This window comes from Amphiura filiformis, chromosome 15 (genome assembly GCF_039555335.1).
Source record: "Amphiura filiformis chromosome 15, Afil_fr2py, whole genome shotgun sequence".
In the NCBI taxonomy this organism is placed as follows: Eukaryota; Metazoa; Echinodermata; class Ophiuroidea; order Amphilepidida; family Amphiuridae; genus Amphiura; species Amphiura filiformis.
Genome location: NC_092642.1, coordinates 12,446,338 through 12,467,331, shown reverse-complemented (window position 1 = coordinate 12,467,331; position 20,994 = coordinate 12,446,338). Strand labels below are relative to the sequence as shown.

The 20,994-nt window shown below is 37.1% G+C and overlaps 1 protein-coding gene across 1 annotated transcript; it reads right to left on the bottom strand.

The window, feature by feature from the left end:
• Window positions 1-4,541: 4,541 nt before the first annotated feature.
• On the bottom strand, window positions 4,542-16,635 carry LOC140172129 (uncharacterized). The gene is made up of 5 exons (XM_072195470.1): window positions 16,406-16,635; window positions 14,133-14,351; window positions 7,576-7,719; window positions 5,346-5,576; window positions 4,542-4,696 (listed from the first exon to the last, which is right to left on the bottom strand). The coding sequence occupies exons 1-5, from the start codon at window positions 16,488-16,490 to the stop codon at window positions 4,641-4,643; spliced, it is 735 nt and encodes a 244-aa protein (XP_072051571.1). The 5' UTR covers window positions 16,491-16,635; the 3' UTR covers window positions 4,542-4,640.
• Window positions 16,636-20,994: the final 4,359 nt, after the last annotated feature.

The following is a 20,994-nucleotide window of genomic DNA, read 5'->3' as shown; positions in this document are numbered from 1 at the left end:
AAAAAACCGTTACATTAATGAACGCGTTCCATGTGTTCTGGCAAATTTACAGTGTATATAACGTATTCAAATAAAAGACTGAGCTTAATGAAACACCTTATATGCATACAAATTGCGTATTATGTACCCAATAGAAGCTAAAATTATGAATGTTTCCCATTTCATATCATAACATAAATTACTTCATGATATGTTCATGATTCATCTGTTTTTATTTCACGTAATTTATTCGAGATCTGTTATTTGTTCTCATCATATTTTTCCGACTCTGATATTTGTATTAGTTGTATCTGCAAGATTGTTGTATATTTTGCTTGCTAAGTGCCTACATCGTATAAATCGTTATTGTAATGTGTTATGTTATCACAATCTTTAGCGGTAGTGATGTTGTCTTTTGACCAAATCTGAGAGATATGCCACACAAAACCTCGAAGAAATAAAGTGAAACGAATTATTGGCATAAAGATCAAAATAGCTTCTTATTCTACATGTTCTAAGAGTATAAACTTTCCCTCTGAAACTGTCACAATAAACATGATAAATGTGAATTAGTATATGGCAACTCTGTATCAAAACAACTTGTATCTATTATGCTTAAAATTATGCTTAAAAGATATTACTTAGCCTACTGCATGGAGTTTGATTAAAAGTAAAGAAATATTAACAGATCAGATAACTCATATGTAAGGGATGCTTGGAACTTATGTTAACCTATTTTCAAACTATGATAATTATTTTGCCAATTCTTTTATTAAAGTAAAAAAATATATAATTTATATACATACGATTGCGCAAAAAATGTATTTTTTCCAACATTCAAAGTGTAGATTGATTACAGGTAATAATAATCTTACTATTTATTGCATGGTCAAAGACTTGAAATCAACAAAAGTATAATTGTTAAAACACACCTCATTCAAGATTTTTTTTTGTTACAATGATTTTATGGCATTCGAACCCCGCAACCCCCACCTTCGGCTACTGGCTTTAATAGCCTCGGTTCGAGGCGTTAGGGCACTAGGATAGTTGTTTTTTGTTTTGTTTTGTTTTGTTTGTTTTTTTGCTTCTCGATTTATTTTTATTCTGATATCTGTAAGTGTTGTCCACCTACCTCTGCTCTATACATGCTATAAAGCATATAGGCCCTACAATCGCCAGTGGACCTGCTTAAACAGGCAGGGATGTGACTACAATAAATAGAGAAAATTGCTGATCCCAGTTTTCATCACTTAAACTGCTCTCAACTACAAGAAGTTCTCAATCTATTACAGGCTCCGTTAGTGATTTTTCTGGCTGCTATGCGTTTCGCCGCGCTTCGACGCATCGTTCCAATATTTCGGATATAGATAGGTATCGGGCATTCCACGTTTATGGGGTAGTTTTAAAGGTCATCGGAGGTCAATGTCAAAGGTCAAAATTTCAAACTTTGTCCGATCGGGCCCAAACTTGGTGGGTGGAATCCTTGATACGAGGCGAATATATGCCTGAAATAAAATTGAGGTCAACAAAGGTCAAAGGTCATTACGGAGGGGTCAAATTTCAAACTTTGTCCGATCGGGCTCAAATTTGGTGGGTGGAATCCTTGATACGAGGGGAATATATGCCCGAAATAAAATTGAGGTCAACCAAGGTCAAAGGTCATTACGGAGGGGTCAAATTTCAAACTTTGTCCGATCGGGCTCAAACTTGGTGGGTGGAATCCTTTATACGTGGGGAATATATGCCCGAAATAAAATTGAGGTCTAAGGTCAATACGGGGGGGGGGTCAAATTTCAAACTTTGTCCGATCGGGCTCAGACTTGGTGGGTGGAATCCTTGATACGAGGGGAATATATGCGCAAAATACAATTGAGGTCAACCGAGGTCAAAGGTCAACACGGAGGCTTCAAATTTCAAACTTTGTCCGATCGGGCTCAAACTTGGTGGGTGGAATCCTTGATATGAGGGGAACACGTAAAACTTAAAATCAAGGCCAACGGTCATCCAGGAGCTACATTTTAAACTTTGCTAATTCTCCATATCACGGGAGCACTATCACGGCAACAGGTGCTCTTACAGCTACAGGTACACTAGTTACATAAAAAGAATCATTCTTACATCGGGAACCAATTATTGATCTAAATTTTGGAACACCGTACCTACACATTTTTTTTTAATTATTTATTCTGTTTAACAACTAATATTATATCTGACATGCAAATTTTGCATAAATTATATATCTTTTATTCCTTGTCAGTTTTGTCAGTTTGGTATTCCGAGCTTGCCCTTGTGACCGTTCTACGTAATTGTTGTTTATTTATTTTTCGATGGTAAAATGAACTTGACATCTGAAACCACTTTCTTTGTTTGTGTATTGTTTCCGCTTTTGAACATTATTTGAACAAGATGTTTGAACGCGTAAATTATATTTGGTTAGTTAGTTTAATATTAAATATATTTGTTATGTACTTTCCTTGTGTTTGCATTGTTTCTGCTTTTGAACATTATTAATGCTGTTGAACATTAATGAACCACGAACAATTACATGGAAACATGTTAACGACATTTTACCATCACCATCTGCTGAAGATGCCAGTCGAGCTAGTGAAAACGTTCCAGGTGAGCAAAAAAATAGTGCAGTGTTGAAGTTAAATCTTTATTTCTTTTTATCTATCACAACATATGAATATCAACTCGGACATTTTTGTTAATTGGTTATTTTAATAATATTTAAAAATATATTTGTAATGCGCTTTCCTTGTTCGTGTACACATTAGTTCTGCTGTTTAACCTTTTTAACATTATTTCTGCTGTTCTAACAACCAAAGTGGAAAATGTCCACTGCGATTAAAAGGTCCATGTATCAACAAGGTCTTAATTGACCCCTCATCATGCTTATTGAATACTGTAATGTTCTTTATTATATGTAATGAAATAAACACATTTTCACATCCTACGAGCTAACGTGTTTCACTCAATTTTTACAGGTGCAACATTTATGTCATGTTAATGTCTCAATGTAATATATTTAATTACATTTTATTTAATATTCGCACCCAGTGACCTACTTAAAACCACAGCAACATTGTGGAATAAAAGTTGAGCGAAATTGAATAAAATATAAAGTATTCAAATCTATGTATTCAAAGTTCGAATTCTTTAGCTAAAAACCTGTTCGGTCCACTGATGTGAAAAGGCGTTTCCTTCGTAGCATCTTACAAAACATGATAACATTGTCAAATATAAATAATTGAAACTTTGTATCTAACATGTATAAATTTAATTGAACATTAAGTATGCATTTGCAAACCATGATAAAAAAAATGTAGGATAACTTAGCGATAAACATTGCTAACAATAGCAACATAATCTAAGGTAAATAATTCAGGGACATACAATTATGAAAATTATTATACTTTAGTTCTCTGAAGAAAAAAAACCAGCCGGATGCAATAGTGTTTTTTTCCAACGTTTATGTGCACTGGCCTACTCTGGGGGAAGATTAAAATTTGTTCACATACAATTATGTTACTAAAGTACGCTTAAAGGGGTAAAGGGGGACATTTTGATACCCCAGTCGTTCAATTTCGTTCAATATTAACAACATCAGCAGTGTTTTTAAAGAAAAATACCTGAATTTAAAACTTGCCGCTGTATTGATTTGAAGGCAGCGCGAAGATAATGGCGAGTTTACGTGCCACAATGCTTGCGTGATTACCATTGATTGCTATAAACTGAAACTTTTAAATTCGGGATTTTTTCTTTAAAATCAATACTGTGGTGTAAAGCAGTATGCAGACTTTTTATTTTTAAGTTCTAACGAATGTTTGATGACGTAAAATCAATAATATATTTCTGCTAGATATTATATGTAACATATTATCGATTTTTCGTCATCAAACATTCGTTAGAACTTAAACATTACTGGAAATAGAATGGCAATAGATTAAATAACGTAGATATGTTACATACAATATTGTACGTCTAATACTCGAAGTCTGTGGAGCGCTTTAATGTTGAACGACATTGAACAAATGGGGTATAAAAATGCGAGTAAATAAATCGACCTTCTTATGTTGAGATACACTCCTCTTTTCGCCAAACTGCAAGAGTTTCTAGAATGCTGTTAAAATAAGAAAACATTTTAATGCTAATTTATTGCACATTATTTACTTCCTTTGTTTAATTTTATATTGGGGGGATTCATATTAGGGAAATGTGGCTGGGAGAATTTATGTATGACGTAGGGAGGAGTGGTTGAGATATTATGAAAAACAATTGTTAGTTCTGAAGTTATAGGCGTATTTATAACAGCTGCGTTACTTTTTGTGCAGACTTTATTATGATGCCATATCCAAAACTGAGCCCCAAAGTCTGAACCACTGCGATTACGCATTTTATAGCAACTGCGTTGATTTGGGACCTTTTGTGCAAATTGCTGTTTTTCCCACTATGCCATGTAAACACAAAACGACTTTATCAATACTCGTCATTTTAATGTTTTTGGCAATCCGTTTAAAAATGCAAAAAAAACCCGATTTTTTTGGAAGGCATTTGGCATGTTTTTTAAACCATAAAGCAACATGAGGAGGCATACAATTACAAGGCATCAGTCAAAAATTCAGAAATAATCGTTTTCGGGCTGCCATAATCAAATTTTACTACCGTTCCGGTTGGTTTGGTAAACAGGGTCGTCTACCACAACTACCACACCGACCTACAGAAAAAGAAATGAAACTGATGAGAATCCAAACAAAAACATGATTTATATAAAGTCAATGTCAAAATGTGTTTTTAATACAAATATGAATAACATAATGAAGAATTTGATTTGATTCAAAATATTAGTATAATAGTTTTTGATGTTTGACACTGCAGTGCTATAACTGCTGAAGGGCTTTAGGGAGGAGGTTAAAGTATGGTTGATATGATTCTCAAATTATGTATGGAAGTAGTGAATATTCTCAGTCATCCAGTCGTTAGAATCACAGAGTTTTGAATTGCTACGTTGCGTCTGAAACCACCAGGCTTCATCAGGCAACTGACCCGCTTAAAAGTTAAATATACCACCCAATTACCCCAATCGTTATCAGTCCACATTGAATGAACCCCTGTTTTTGAAAGAAACAAAAATGAACCCCTGTTTTTGAAAGAAACAAAAACAAGCTAACATGATAGTCATACTTCGGTAGAGGCCCATACAGATACATCACTTTCATATGCGAGTGTCCCCCGGCGGCCCGTAGTGGGGGGGGGGGGGTGGTACGACTAGACTTTTCTAGATGGACAAAAAGTCATGGGTATGGATACTGGCCCTTACACAGCTTTCGAGACATTTGAAATTCCAGCAATTCATGAATACTTACCTTCATCATCTACGATTATTACACATTTAATGCTGGGTTCTTGAATGAATCCTACAGTGGCATTTGATAGAGTCAGTAGAAAACTTCGGTCTCCATCTATGATGTTGTTGTTTGTGCTTTTAATTGTTGATACGATCGTGTTGTCGTATTCAACAAATTCGAGAACCGTATTTACTGATTGGTAATCGGTACTGGATGAAGAATTAGCCGTTACATCAGTTGAATATAAAGCTAAAAGAAAAAAAAGAACATTAACAACATTGCATTATCAATTCTTTGGTCAACTTTAACGCAAGGCTGTGTTCCCGTTTAGGTTGCTCCATCCATAGAAAATAGTGTTCGAAACTGGGTCTTTCATTTTTACATCTATAGACTTATTATTACACGGAAAAATTGTTTCATACTTTCGGCCGCTTCACCATGCCGCTTGCACTTTTCATTCACTTTTCTGCAAGCGGAGCAGCACGCCGCTGAGCGGCAGTGGCACAACTCTGAAAGCGCAATGTTACCACTCAGCACCGCTCTGTGTTCATTGGCCAAAAAAAATCGCCGTAACATTTTCTCATAGTTCAGATCGACACCGCTCCCGAGTTGACTTGAATTCAACTCCTAGCGATCTGCTGCTTCGGACAAAGCGGTGGAGGATCGATATAAATTATCGGCTTGCCGCTGGTCACCGCTAGCGTTTCTGGTGCGACTGCGCAGCGACGCAAACTCGTCATCAACGCGGTATGCAAGCGGCAGGAAAGTATGAAACCAGCATTGCTGGCAATCTGCATTGCCAAACTGAAGTAACGCTCTCGGATAGAGTCTGAAAGCCTTGATATCGATATCTTTATTTGCCATCTATATACTTCCCCCGCGTTTATATTAATACGACTGTCAGTTGCAATCCCTGCCCCCGGATCCGGGACCAGCGGGGACGTAGGCGGGACGTAATTTTGGAAACTGTTACAGCCCCTGCTATTGTCCCGGCAGGGTGGGGCACTATTTTCTTGTACATTCAGACAAGTTCTTGCCCCATAACCCCGGGCAAGAAAGATTTTAAAAAAAGAATACATAACAGACTCAAATCATCATAGTGCAGTTACGCTACATAGCAAACTTGATTCGACCTTTGTGGTACTTAAACCTGGTTAACAGGAAATTACTCCAGCAAAATCAATAAAGTCTAGTCCATCCTCCACATTGAATGGTGGGCTGCACTTATGCCCAAATATGTCACTTGCCAATCAATAATCACCCACTTGAAATCCCCTGACTCCACTGACCAAAGTTATGGACAGAGAGGGGAGGTACGACCATTTGCAGATGCCCCACCTACTAAATTTTAGCCTACACGTAATGTGTACATTATTCTTGATTGACAGCAAGTACAAAAATATCCGTAAAGTGGTGTCGTTTTAATGCCCTTCGGAAGAGAGCGGTCCACAAAATGAGTGATAGTCACTAAAAGTTGCATTCGATTTACACAGGGAATTCTGCAGGCCATGTCGTGCCCTTCCTTACCATAAAGGCTTTGGCTTCATCAAATGGCTGCCTTCTGCTGTGATTTAGTTTTTATAATCATTGATCCGGGTTCTTTTCTTTTTCTTTTTCTGTTCTTTTTCTTTCTTTCTTTCTCATTCTATCTTTCGTTCCCTCTCACTCTCCATCCTATCATTTTATTCTTTGCTGTCTATTCATCACTTATTGACAGTACCTGCCAGGTTAAGCATTAAATGCTGTCGGGTCAGTTTTCAATTCAATGGCGGACCCCTTATGTTCGAAACAATGGTACCACTTTTATGAATAGCCTGTCGGCAAATCAATTTGGCACAAAGGAACAACGTGTTACGTAATTTATTTCCTCTCCATGTTTATTACCAACCTTCTGGGTGCAGCCTGCCTGCGTATAGTGCAGGCAATACATTAAAAAATACTGTGAACCCATCGCTATGGTAATTAACCCTGTTACATCACTACTTGCCAGCTCTCCTTGAATATGGTACAATTTTAAAAGAGCTCTATCTAATTTGCATAGCATACGGAACTCCTCCATTGTATTTGTTCATTTGCGTATGGCGAGAGATCCGTGAGTCCGACGCCGCGCCGGGGACACCGCATGTACTAGAAAAGACTAATCTTAATTTCCACATTTATTCAATGTGAGCATTAAATTTTGTATCGCCCAGTATCACGCCCTTGATATGGCAGAACCGGACAATATGGAACCTGTTAAAGTACTTACTGACGTTCGCAGCATTTGGTCCTATTTTTGTCACCTTAACATCGAGTGTTCCTCCTTCAAGTACGTGAATACAGCCCTCTCCTGAACATACAGCCCTCACCTTGGTGTCTCGACGCCTTCTCGAACACATATTATCAAAACCAACTGTAATAGAAAAGTGTACAGTGATTTCTTATTTGCAAGTGGCGTCGCTGGTGTGGTGGACTTTCGGGCCTGAGGTACGGTAGATGATGTACAAAAACACAAAATCGCGTGAATAGCACATGCTGTGTGAATTTGAACCAGAGACATTTGAGGATATGACATGTGCTTTAGATCTCCCACCTATCGCTGAAGTTGACTTTAGCTGCCTAAACCGCAAAGGATTGAACTTCATTCATTTGAACACTAGATCATTATTTCCTAAACTTTCAGAAATTAAGATAATAACACAACAAACTAATATCGCTATAATGTCATTTTCAGAAACTTGGTTGGATGAAACATTTACAGACTCGGAAATTAACATTGACGGATATATTCCTGTTCGCAAAGATCGTAACCGTGAGGGAGGGGGGGTTTGCATATATGTGAGGTCTGATATTGCTTTTAACACACGTGATGACCTTGAGGTTGACGGTCTGGAAGGGGTCTGGATAGATATCTTACTACCTAAATCAAAACCTATTTTAATAGGTTGTATCTACAGACCACCCGATCAGACAGATTTTGTTGAACTCTTTGATCATGTTCTCTCGTTATGTGTTACCCAAGAAACATACATCTTGGGAGATACCAATTTCAATCTCCTTGATCCGGCTATACCTAATCCTAAGACAAAAAAATACCTTCACACCTGCAAATCTACTGGCTTTAAGCAACTTATCAAGGAGGTTACCAGAGTTGGTCGCACACGGTCAGGGTCGCTATCATCAACCTTAATCGACCACATTCTTTGTAGCGACACCACAAAAGTTTGTCAAAGTGGGGTAATACCCATTGGTTTAAGCGATCACTTTTTGATTTTTTGCTCAAGGAAAGGTGTGAAGAATGTTTTCTCTTGTCATAACACTGTAAATCTAAGGTCCATGAAAAACTACAATGTCGATATGTACACTAGCCTTCTTGATAATGCTGACTGGTCCTCTGTCCTTACCAGTAACTGTGTCAACACAGCCTGGTCTAATTTTAGATCAATTCTGACTGGCATTATTGACAACGTTGCCCCAAGAAAGACGGTTCGCATTAAACAACGTACAGAGCCATGGATGACTTCCAGTATTCTTGAACAAATTAGGATGAGGGACAAAACCAGTCAACTTATCAAGAAAGGCAACCATGAAGTTTCTTTCACCGACTTAGCATTTCTCCGAAATTCCATTCAGAGAGAAATTAAGAAGGCAAAGGCAAACTACTTTAAAAGTAAACTTGAGGAAAATATGGGAGAACCCAAAAAACTTTGGATGCACCTGAAAAATCTGGGTTATAGTTCTAAATCTAAATCCAAAGGGAAAATTGTTTTAAATGTTGATGGGGAATTACAATCAGATACCCTTTCTGTCTGTAATCATGTTAACAGTTTCTTCACTACTGTGGCTGATGCTTTGACAAACAAATTACCGCAAGTGAGTAACGATTTTGGGGTGGGGTCTGATTCTTTTGAGAGGTTTTACTTGAGTAATGATGTGTCCAGCTCTGAGTTTGATCTTAGGTGTGTTGATGAAGATTATATTTTTGATGAGCTATCCAGCCTTGACATTCACAAAGCTGTTGGCCTGGATGATATTGCACCTAGATTTTTGAGAGACGGTGCAAAACAACTTTCTCCTCTAATTACTCACATAGTGAACCTCTCCATTGAATCCAGTACTGTTCCCCAGGATCTAAAAATTGCCAAGGTTATCCCACTTTTCAAAAAAAAAACAGCCGCTTGGAAGTTGGTAACTATAGGCCTGTCAGTTTGTTGAGTACAGTTTCAAAAGTTTTAGAAAAGTGTATCTATGTTCAATTGGAGCAATATTTAAGCTCTAAAAACTTAATTTACCAGTTTCAATCAGGCTTCCGCCCTGGCTACTCTACAGAAACTTGTCTGATCTTTTTAACAGATTACATTAGGTCTCAACTTGACAAGGGTAATTATGTTGGCATGCTTCTTTTGGACGTGCAAAAAGCTTTTGACAGCGTCAATCACAACATTCTTTGTTACAAGCTTGAGGCCATGGGCATCAAATCCGATTGGTTTAAATCATATCTTTCTAACAGGCAGCAACTTGTCAGTGTTGACGGCATTCAATCTAATCTTATGCAGCTCTCCTGTGGAGTTCCACAGGGGGGCCTGCTTGGTCCGCTGCTTTATCTTTGCTATAGCAACGACATGGCTATGTCGGTAAAAAACAAGCTGCTCCTGTATGCCGACGATAGTGTTATTATATCTTCAGACACAAACCCGGATGTGATTGCCCATGATCTTAGCTTAGATTTGAAATCCTGTAACAACTGGCTCATCAACAACAAATTATCCTTGCATGTTGGTAAAACCGAACTGATTTTATTTGGCTCACGTAGAAAGCTTAAAAAAGCATCCAACTTTCACATTTCATACAATGATCATACCATTCAACCAGCTCCCTGCATAAAATATCTTGGGGTGTCACTTGACCAACATCTCTCTGGAGAAGTTATGGTCGATTCTCTCATTAAGAAAGCTACTGGCCGGCTCAAATTTTTATACAGACATTCTCAATTTTTCAACCAAAAGCTTCGCAAAATCTCTGCTCTGCATTACTGCAGTGTCATCTTGATTATTGTTGCACCTCATGGTATACTGGTTTGTCCAAAATTTATCAGCACAAACTTCAAGTTATTCAAAACAAGATGATTCGTTTTATTTTGAACCTAGCTCCCAGAGATCATGTTGGTCAGGTAGAATTTGACTTAGTTAAACTTCTAGATATCCAAAACAGGGCTAGGCAGCTGAGACTCAACCACATGTATAATATTTTCCATTCACAGGGCCCTTCTTATCTTACCCAGTTTTTTACCAAAATTTCTGATATTCATTCTCATGCCACTAGGTCAAGCTCTTGGAATTTTCATGTCCCAAGAGTTGGTTCAAATACCAAAAAATCTTTTTTCTACCATGCAACTCTTGATTGGAATAACCTACCTTCGCATATCAAATCCATTCTGGACAAATGTACTTATAAACATGCTATGAAAAAATACCTGGCTAGAGTTGCTATGACCCATGAGTCTGCTGAATTTGTGTAGCTTACTCCTTTAGGTCCCCGCCTTTGTTTTATCTTATTGTTTCACACGCTCCCAGGCATCTTTTTGTTCTTTTGTGGGACCCCATTGGAATTAAGTCTACACAGGAAGCTAGACTTTATGGGTCATCCTGGCAATTCGGCATTTTGGTGTCTTTTTGGTGTGCAGCTTTTCAATGTGTTAAATTTTTGTATGTTTCATTGTACTATTTTATGTCGCTTTTGCCAAATAAATATGAATGAATGAATGAATGAATGAATGCTTGAGGTAGGTGATGGAATCAGCGAGATGAGCAATATCGCGTGAATAGCACAAGCTTAAGGTACGGTAGGTAATGTACAAAAACGCAAAATCGCGTGAATAGCACAAGTTTGAGGTACGGTAGGTGATGTACAAAAACGCAAAATCGCGTGAATAGCAGGCTTGAAGTAGATCATATTCGCGTTACATTATGCTGTTCTGGTTATTCTGTGCTCTTTATGTTAAAAATCACGCTTTCACATTAACTTATGCTCCTTTGTTCTACTATTGTTATTTACCTACTACTCATCATATTCGCGTTACATCATGCTATTCTGGCTATTCTGTGCTCTTATGGCAAGAATCACGCTTTCACATTAACTTGTGCTCCTTTGCGCTATTGTTGCTATTGTCAGATTTAGCGCCTTCATGATTGTGTGGCGCCTGGGTGGAAAGGATATAATATAATGGCGTCCCCTGTTCCCCTATTCCTGAAACAATTGAGCACGAAACGCGAGAAAATTTGCCCAAATACATGTACTACTAATTTGATTGAAATCAAGTTGAATTTTGGTTTTAAAACGGCATTTCAAAGGACTATTATGTTGAAATGCGCGCTTTTACTTTCACTGCTTGGAGAGGACGATTCGGCGCCACAAAGACGACTATTCGGCACTCCCATAAGACAGCGTTCAGGGCACCCCCTGCCACCTAGCTACTGTCCCAGCAAACACAAAACGTTTTCGACATCATTCGCAAAAGGTTATAAAAGGTTGTCAGAAAACGTTTAAATGTCGGGTTATATAAAGGGAATATTAAGAGTATAAAACGTTTTCATAACCTTATTAAAAAACATTTTTTGATAATCTACTGCTCAGTAAACAAAAATGTTTTACAGAAAACGTTTAAATGTCGAGTTATATAAAGGGTATAAAAACGTTTTAATAACATTACAAAAACATTTTTGAAAACTTGATACAAAACATTCTAAACAGAATGTTATTTTGGGGTTGAAAAAATATTTTGCGAAAAATGTTTGCCCAAAATATTTTCAATAACGTTTTAAAAACGTTTTCATGACCTTTATATAACCCGACATTTAAATGTTATTAATTAAAAGGTTTTGTAAAAAAACATTTTAAGAACATTTCTGTATTTGCTGGGTTCAAACATTTTAACATAATGTTATTAAAGTATTGACACAATATTTGGCAAAAATGTTTGTAAAAATAGTTTACAATAACATTTTTTGAAAACATTTAAAAATATTGTTGTAGTGTATTTTGATACAAAACGTTTTAAAACATTATCACGACCTTTATATAACCCGACATTTTAATGTTATTAAAACGTTTTTACCTAAACCAAAAGCCAAAATAAAACTTATTTAAAACGTTTTTAAAACGTTTTTGTGTTTGCTGTCTGATAAACAGCCCAATGACATGTGTTGCATATGTTTGGAATGAGACATTACGTTTGGGTTTTGGAAAGAACCTTCTGTTAAATCACGCATGACTCAATTACAAATCTCTAAATCCCTTTCTTCTTATCTATTGATATTTTGAATAGTGTTTATCTTTCCCTAATAGATTATGATATTAAATGAACAATCAGCTTGGACAGTTCCCACTGGGCCCTACATCTCATAGGACAAATATAGCGCCCTGATCGATTCTTCCTGCATATCAATATGCTTCATTTACATTACATTACAGAGATCGGACACTAATCCCAACCATAACAAACCATGTAAACAATGATCACCTATGTTACAGGTGATATTACAGGTCTTTTGGGGAAAAAATCCATATCTTCAATATGAAAGGTCAAAATGTTCAATTGACCGTCGGCTTTTCCTCCCAGCTACATACACTTTAAGAATATATCATTAGATTTATATAATTTACTTCGAGGACTGTTATATATCAAAAATTTGAAAAATATCAAATTTTTATAATTTGTAATAAAATTTGTATTATATTGTGATTTTCAAAAAATGAAAATTATTTGATATCAGAAAGACATGCTTCGTATTCAGAATGCAATTCGATAGGTCTGAGGTGCTCTCATGTCCCACAAAAAATACTGTCTAAACGCAATAAACGCTCATTCTAGATCCCTTAAGCAATATCAAAGATTGATGTCACACATCTCCCAACAGATATTTAGTTGGCTTAGTGGTCTTGCACAGTGCTGTTTAACCGGGAGGTACCGAGATCGATTCCCACCATAATAACCTGACATTCGCCGCTGACATTCGTACTGCAGAAGCGGAGTTATAACTTGTTAAACTTTGCTCCTTCCGTAAAAGGGTACATTATTTTGGCACTACATTATTTCTTCTTTTTTTTCACATTGCTGGTATTAAATATCAAATGGTCATAATTGGCGGTCACTTCAAATCATCCCCAACTGAACGAGGTTCAGGAATGTCCTCTCATTCTTAATTGTTGGTTAACCCACCACTTGAGAATAAAGGACTATGAATAGGCGCAACAGGATTACCTACGGGATTATCTCAAGGATATAATTCTGTTTTCCCTCCTTTTCTTACATCTTCTCTGATATGTGCTAGTGTCAATGGTTATTGTTAAAAGGCAATAAGGTGTGTAATTGTAATATTTCCTCTGAATAGGAAAGACTCTCTACATCGAGTTATGTATGCTGGTGGTTCGCAATTAAGAGAAGGTATCTTCCAAATCCAAATCGAAATGATTTCAAACTGTTTTAGAGTGAACATTTTCAATATTATTTTCATCTGGAAAGGACTTGTCCCTAATTTGGGAAGGCAAAAGATTGAAAAACAATAAAAAACAATCCTTTCTACTGAAAATTCAATCGAAAAAGATTTGCCCCATAACTTTAATCGCTAAAATATTGTTAAAGATTGAGAATCACTCCTTTTGATTGAAAAAGAAGTTTGAAAAATTCAAATCGCCCGAATGAATATACAGTCGAAAACGATTTGTCCCTAATTTGGGACGGCGAGATTGAAAATTCAATCGGGCAATTTAAGAGAGATTGGTTCATATTTTTGGGCCTGAAGCTCTTAATTACACTTTACAACTTACTTTGTATCGTTGTGGCACAAAACGTACAGCCCCTACCATCAAGTATCTCAACGTGTGTAACGGCATTTAACTGAGGCTGCAAGTTTAATGGTTCCGAGATGGTTATTCCATGTGTATCGTCCAGGCATTGGTTCACTGGTATATCATCAAAGAGTATTTGAGAGCAAATCAAGCAACCGAAGTCTGGATAACAGTACTGATTGTAGGGGCCTGAACATGCTGATGAGAAAATTAAAGGGCAGGTTTATTGCAAAAAACAAGTTTATCTCTATTCGAAGAGAATAATTATTACATTACAAGTTGACACTCGTTGCAATTTTTTATGCGTATTTCTCCTGAAAAAAGAGAAATTGTGTGGGTACTTTTCGGGCTCGTACGTGTTCTTCCCCCGTTTGAAGCGAAATCAATTTTCAAGGCAGCGGGCTGATGACGTAAGTAAATGAAGCGGACACTATATCATGCTCTCATTTACTTGTGTGACACAATCACAATCACTTTGACAAGTTTGACATTAGCAACAATGAATTGTACTATAATTTACCATAACAATGGTGCATAACAATATGCAGACTATTGTTCTCATTTCGGAAACAAAGCCTCACACAGTATTGTTACTGTGCGTTTGCTTTGTAATATTTCATCCAACTGAAACTATAATAACTATAGCATTGCAATATCGCACAGGGGAATCAGATACATGAGTTTGTGGACTTAACACGGTTTATATGCTAGTCTCGGTTTGATCACGCTGAAATTCTAAGCTCAAATTATTATTTTTATTTTTAGCCCAAATATTTCTCATGATATTGATATACATATGAATTGTAATATTATCACAATTTACTAATATATAAAAAAAAATGAAATTTGCTCATCAGATGCTATTAAACGGATTCTATATAATTAGATAGAGACGGCAAAAGAATCAATTTACCAGCCATAATAGAACCAACAGCCAATATAGCTGCATCTTTCAGATCGGATGTAAGACTAAATAAAGACGCGGGGATTCAAATCCCAAGGAAGACGCAAATTCAAAACATGCAGATTGTCCCATTGGATTTGTACACAAAACGTTCTCGAACAAGAGTACTAGCGCCAAGGCTTCCATTGATAGAAAATGCGGCAACTTTTGACTTCGTTCCTTGGGTTTTCAATTCTAATTTCAACAAATGACGTCGTAAATCAGTATAGGGTACAGATATTGGCTGCTCAAGTTGTTTTAATTTGTCATATTTGTGGGGTGAACACAATTGTTGTTATTGTACCGTAATTCTTTTGTTGTTTGTATGTTTTAATGGTCGCATATCATCGGTAGTCAACTTCAAGTCCTCCTGAAAAGGATTATAATTATTGGCTACATGAGAACAGCTTTGGAGGGGTTTGAAGGTGGAGTGAAGTTTGGCGGTACAAGAATTACTAACCTGAGGTACGCCGATCATACCACTCTTATTTGTAGCAGCAGAGTAGAGCTGATTGATCTTTTGAAGCGCATCAAAGAGGCTAGCGAAAAAAAACACCTTCTCCTGAACACAAAGAAGACAAAAATAATGGTCACGATGGTTGTAAACAGAGAGCGGAAAAGTGATGAGTTTGTGATAGATGGACAGCAGATTGAGGAGGTGAAGCAATTTGAATATCTGGGTTCAATAATTAACAACAGTGGTGACAGCACAACTGAAATTAAGATAAGACTGGCTATTGCAAGGACAACTGTGCATGGTATGTCAAGCATAATTATGGAAAAGCAGAGGCCTATCCATTGACCTCAAGGTACGCCTACTTCGTGCAACTGTGTTTTCCATTGATACTTACGGATGCGAGTCTTGGGCTGTGACCAAGAATGATAGGAAAAGAGTAGATGCTTTTGAGATGTGGTGTTACAGGAGGCTTCTACAAGTGACATGGAAAGACCGGGGGAACGACAGGAGGACAAATTCCTGGATCCTCGACAAGATTGGTACAAGTCTAACCATCAGAAACGGCATAATGAAGAGAAAGCTGAAGTAGAGTAAGTAGTATGGCCATATTGTCAGGAAACATGGAGGTGTAGAAAAACAAATTTTGCAAGGGGCTATGGAAGGCCGATGAGGAAGAGGACGTCCACCAACACTATGATCTTGGACAAATGACGTGAAGCTGGTTTCTAACCAATGAATGCAAGGTGCAACGCACTTGGCATCAGCTAGACCGAGTGAGATGGCGTACTCTTGTGAAGACCACCTGACACAGAGAGAGATTATAATATTATGATTATTAAGTTGTCAACTTACCTGTGCCACAATTAATAATATTGGAATTACACAGATACACGTGATAAAGAAGAACCTGCACGGCACCTGAGGTAAAGTATCCCATGTTATGGGTACTTCAAATTAATACAACGATTAAGAAGTAAGTTCGGATGCGGATATACTGAAGTGTCGTCACTTACGATACGGCATCGGATCCTGCCGTAGCCTATGTAGTGTATAAATAATTGTGTTACATTGAATCCCGGACTTTTAGCTTGCAAGTTGCATGTCGTGTGTGACTAATTGTTAGATATATCTTGGTTGAATGGATATTGCCAAATAACAATAGAAAAGCTTCGGATTTGGCATTGACACTGGTGGATCCGGGCATATAGGTATTCTTCTATTCTTATGACCCGAAGCACGACTAACGCTTGACTGAGTAAAACAATAATAGAAGTGTAACAGTGGCGTACCGTGGCCGCTCCTACCTATCTTCGCGTCAAAAATTGCCGTGATAGTACGATGAATCCTCACGTTTTTCAACATCTACGCATGGTGATTTTGTTCGAGATAGGCCGAGCGACTCAGGCTAAGCATACGATATAAGATTCCCACAGAGCCTGCCACACTGTTTCTATTCTATGTTTTTACGATTTTCGCATGATCAGTATAATGGCTGGCCGTAACCGCCACAACGTGGAGCTGCTACGCGTAGCTTCGCGGAGCTAAATTGACCAATCATGTTAGATCTTTTCATTACGCGGAGCTAGTGGATGCATCCTCGTTCCAGAGAGAAAACTCTTGCCAAAATTCATGTTTACTCTGGGGATTTTAAATGAATCGAATGTAAATAAACCACGACCAGTTGTACAGGATCAATACCATTGTTTGATTAGTGTATAGTCAATGTTACCTTGCATGCATGTGTCATGTGTGTGGCGTGTTTGTTTGTCTACTGTGTCATGCCAGGATCACTGACACCCACGGTACTGATACTGTCATACTATCACGGTGATCATATTGTTGAATGTTGTTGACTTTAAAATAATCATGATGCAGTCATGTCTACAGTAGAATTCACCACGACCTTTGAAGGACTTAAACCCATTAAAAGCTATTAAACCAAGATAACACTCATTGAAAACAGCTCAACTATGTTATATAAGATCTTCTCTGGTTAAATACACACTGCACTTGTTTCTGTTTTACCTGTGCAATGAGCAATGAGCTGGTATTATAGTTTCAGTTGGGTGAACGATTATAAAGCGAACGCAGGTAACAATACTGTGTGGGCTTTTGTTTACGAAATGAGACAATAGTCTGCTTATTGTTAACCAGCGTTCTTGAAATGAGAAGCATAATGGTTTGCAGACTTAACATGGTTTAGAAATAATTTCTTCATATTTTTTGGTGTTATCTATCGTTTACATATCCTTCCTAAAACACAAAAGTACCAATATTTCCAAACACCTAAATTAGCTAAAATTTAGGACATGTTACAAAACTATATTTTCTAGAATTTCAGAGAATACTTTAAATATTGGCCGGTTATTTTTTACACAGTGACGTTAACTAGGCAATGGCCTATACTTCTAACATACACTATTTGTAGAGGTCACGCGTCAATGGTGAGCGCACTGTGTATTATGTATAGGAAAACGGACACGTTGTGGCGGTTGCGGCCTACCATATCAGTATCCCATATGATATTTCTATTGCAAGAACATTTTATTTGTTGTCAGGTAAATCACAGGTTTTATTTTTAATACACTAACTGGAAATTAAATACACTAATTAGTGAGGACCGGTATTTTGCTGTGGATATGTTTTACTGCAATTTTGATGTAACAATTTTGAAATCCACAGTTAAAATTGTGATTTATTCAACTGTTTGAGAAATTAATTATATAAAGGAATGCATGTAAAATCCAGGTGCTCTATCTATAAATACAATGTACATTATTGACACACTATCACTCTCTTTTTCTCTACGTCAATAATAGAATATCGATTTCAATCGAATTGAATACATTGCTCCATTTTGAGTTTGTAGTTCAATACTGAGCGATCTAAGCGATCGATTGCTAGCCAATCAGATAGAACTCCTTTTCTTGCGTAACGGAGTATTAAATTTATATTTATCGTATAGGGCGTCGACACTGTGCGGGGGCTGCAGAAAAGAGCCAAAAAAACAAACCTCTAGTGACCTAAAGCAACAAATTTTGATGTATAATTCCATTGGTTTCACAATTTTTTTAAACCTTTTTCATAATTTTTCGCCCTTTTTTCTTTAATAATTCTTTTACCGCTTCTTCCACCGTCCCTTCTTTTTCACTGCCCCTGCTTTTACCTCTCCCCCCCCCCCCCCCCCAATAGTGAATAAAAAGCTTAGGACTTGGCATAATTGACGTTGGTGGATCCAGGCATATGCTTATGACCCGAGCAATGATTAACGCATGTGAGATAGAAATGCTTGATACAGAAAAAGAAATCACTGATTTTGTGCACAGCTCATCTGCGACGCTACGCCACTGGGTGGATGGTCCGATTTTTGTGCATTATGATTATGCATGTTTCCAGGAGATCTCAGTTTTGAATCAAAAATTGATTGATATCACAATATCCCGAAACAAAAGAAACGCTTGTAATAAACATGTTGAAACGTTGCAGACGTTAATATAATAACACCAAAGTGTTTTTATCTCGACGTTGCATATTCAATTGTCAGCTATCGTAAATGTTAAACCGTTAATTCATACCGTTTTAGTAAAGTAAACTTGTAGTAGTGTTAATAATAATTGAATTTGTTACCGTAGAAATTGAAAAATGTATGGCACGGATGCCAAATACCAAGAATCCCATATAATTTAGTCTAGTTCCCAGCTATTGTTCCCATGCACACAGATGATGTATTTTTCTAACATATTTCTTCGTAATCTTTAAAGTCCCTAGTACACAAATTTAGTTGCTCCCAAAACAAATATTGTCCCATGGGTGGTGGGGGAAAGGTCATTAAACTTTACATGAGTCAAATTTCAAACTTCATCAAATTGTGTCGAACATTACTCCTCTGGTAAAGGATTCATTATCAGAAAATGTATAGTTTACCTATCTAGGATGTACCGTATCTATAGGCCTTCAGTTCAATATTGAACTGAAGGCCTATAGATAATAACATCACTGCTCTTCTCCATCTGACTCATTAGCTAAGTTGGTAGAGCATCGGTCCGGTGATCCGAAGGTCCCAGGTTCAAATCCTGGATGGTCAGTGGAATTTTTTCACTGGTTTTCATTTATGTATGTGGAGACTTGTGTTAAAACCTTTCTCAAAACATCGACTTGTTGGATAACCATCTACATTGAGGTGGTACTACACCCCCTGACTAATTTTGCATTTTTCTCAAAAATAACTACACACTGGTAACAAACATTATAGGGGCAAGGAATCCAATTACTTCGCTGAAATTTCAGTGATTCAAGACAAGTATAGTTCATTATGTTAAGAAATGAGGTACATTCTAGCGGTACCGCTTTTCTTATCATAAATAACGTACCGCTTGTTGAAATTCCAGTGTAGTAACTAGATTCATTGCCCATAACCTTTGTTACCAGTGTGTTATTATATTTTGAGAAAATGCAAAAATAGTCACAATTTATCAAGGGTGTAGTACCACCTAATTAAGATCGTTTTAAAGTGGCTTTTTTTCACGGCAGTGAAATAATGCCACTTGCCCTCACATCTCATATGCACAGTTTATCCCTTACATATCCTGTGTCCTGAATAGCTATTTTAGCCCACCAACCCTGTGGTTAAGAGACTAGGAAATAATTCCTAATATCTCATACCCTAGTTTGTATGCATTTATCTAATCCTGCCCCACATGACAAGGACTATCAGCCCTTAAACCCGTCAAAGAGACTGCTCAGTGTAGGAAATTTTTACCCTTTTTTTAAGACATGTTTGCAATTGGCTTATAGCCATCACATGCTGGCAATACACATAACTGATTGGTTAATCAAAACTAGGCAGGTCATGGTCAGCAATGTTTATTTTATGATTTACCCATCTATGTATAGAAAACTATGCAGCAGGCGATTTACTTCAGAAAAAGTTCAATATAACTATATTGTACAAAACTAAGTCCATTATCTATACATGTAGTTAATTGAATGTTTATTGACTCTTGTAATAACCCAGCAATGTATGTATAAACCTGTATAATATATTTTCTGTTACAAAATAATAATTGGTGTTCATAAAAGCAGGGCTATGAGACAAATATCCCTGACAAAATCTAGCAAGACCAAAATAGCTGTGTAATTTGCCCAGGATAATTTGTTTACTAAAGTGATAAAGCATCTTGCATACAATTTTCTTCTTGACAGTTATAGCCAAATTTGTTTCCTGAAGGTGGCTTAATAAAAATTCCTTTAAAAAAGGAATGGGCGCCCAATGGGAGCTTTGATGTGGTGTGCTGAAATCCGGGGGGGGGACTCCCACTTTCGAGGTAACGCGTAGGCCTATGTAGGGCTATTAAGACCCTCCTTTTCACCATCACTGTCACCCAAAGACCACATTACCAGCACATGTTCTGTCATCCAAAGACCCCATATTTTTCCGCTTA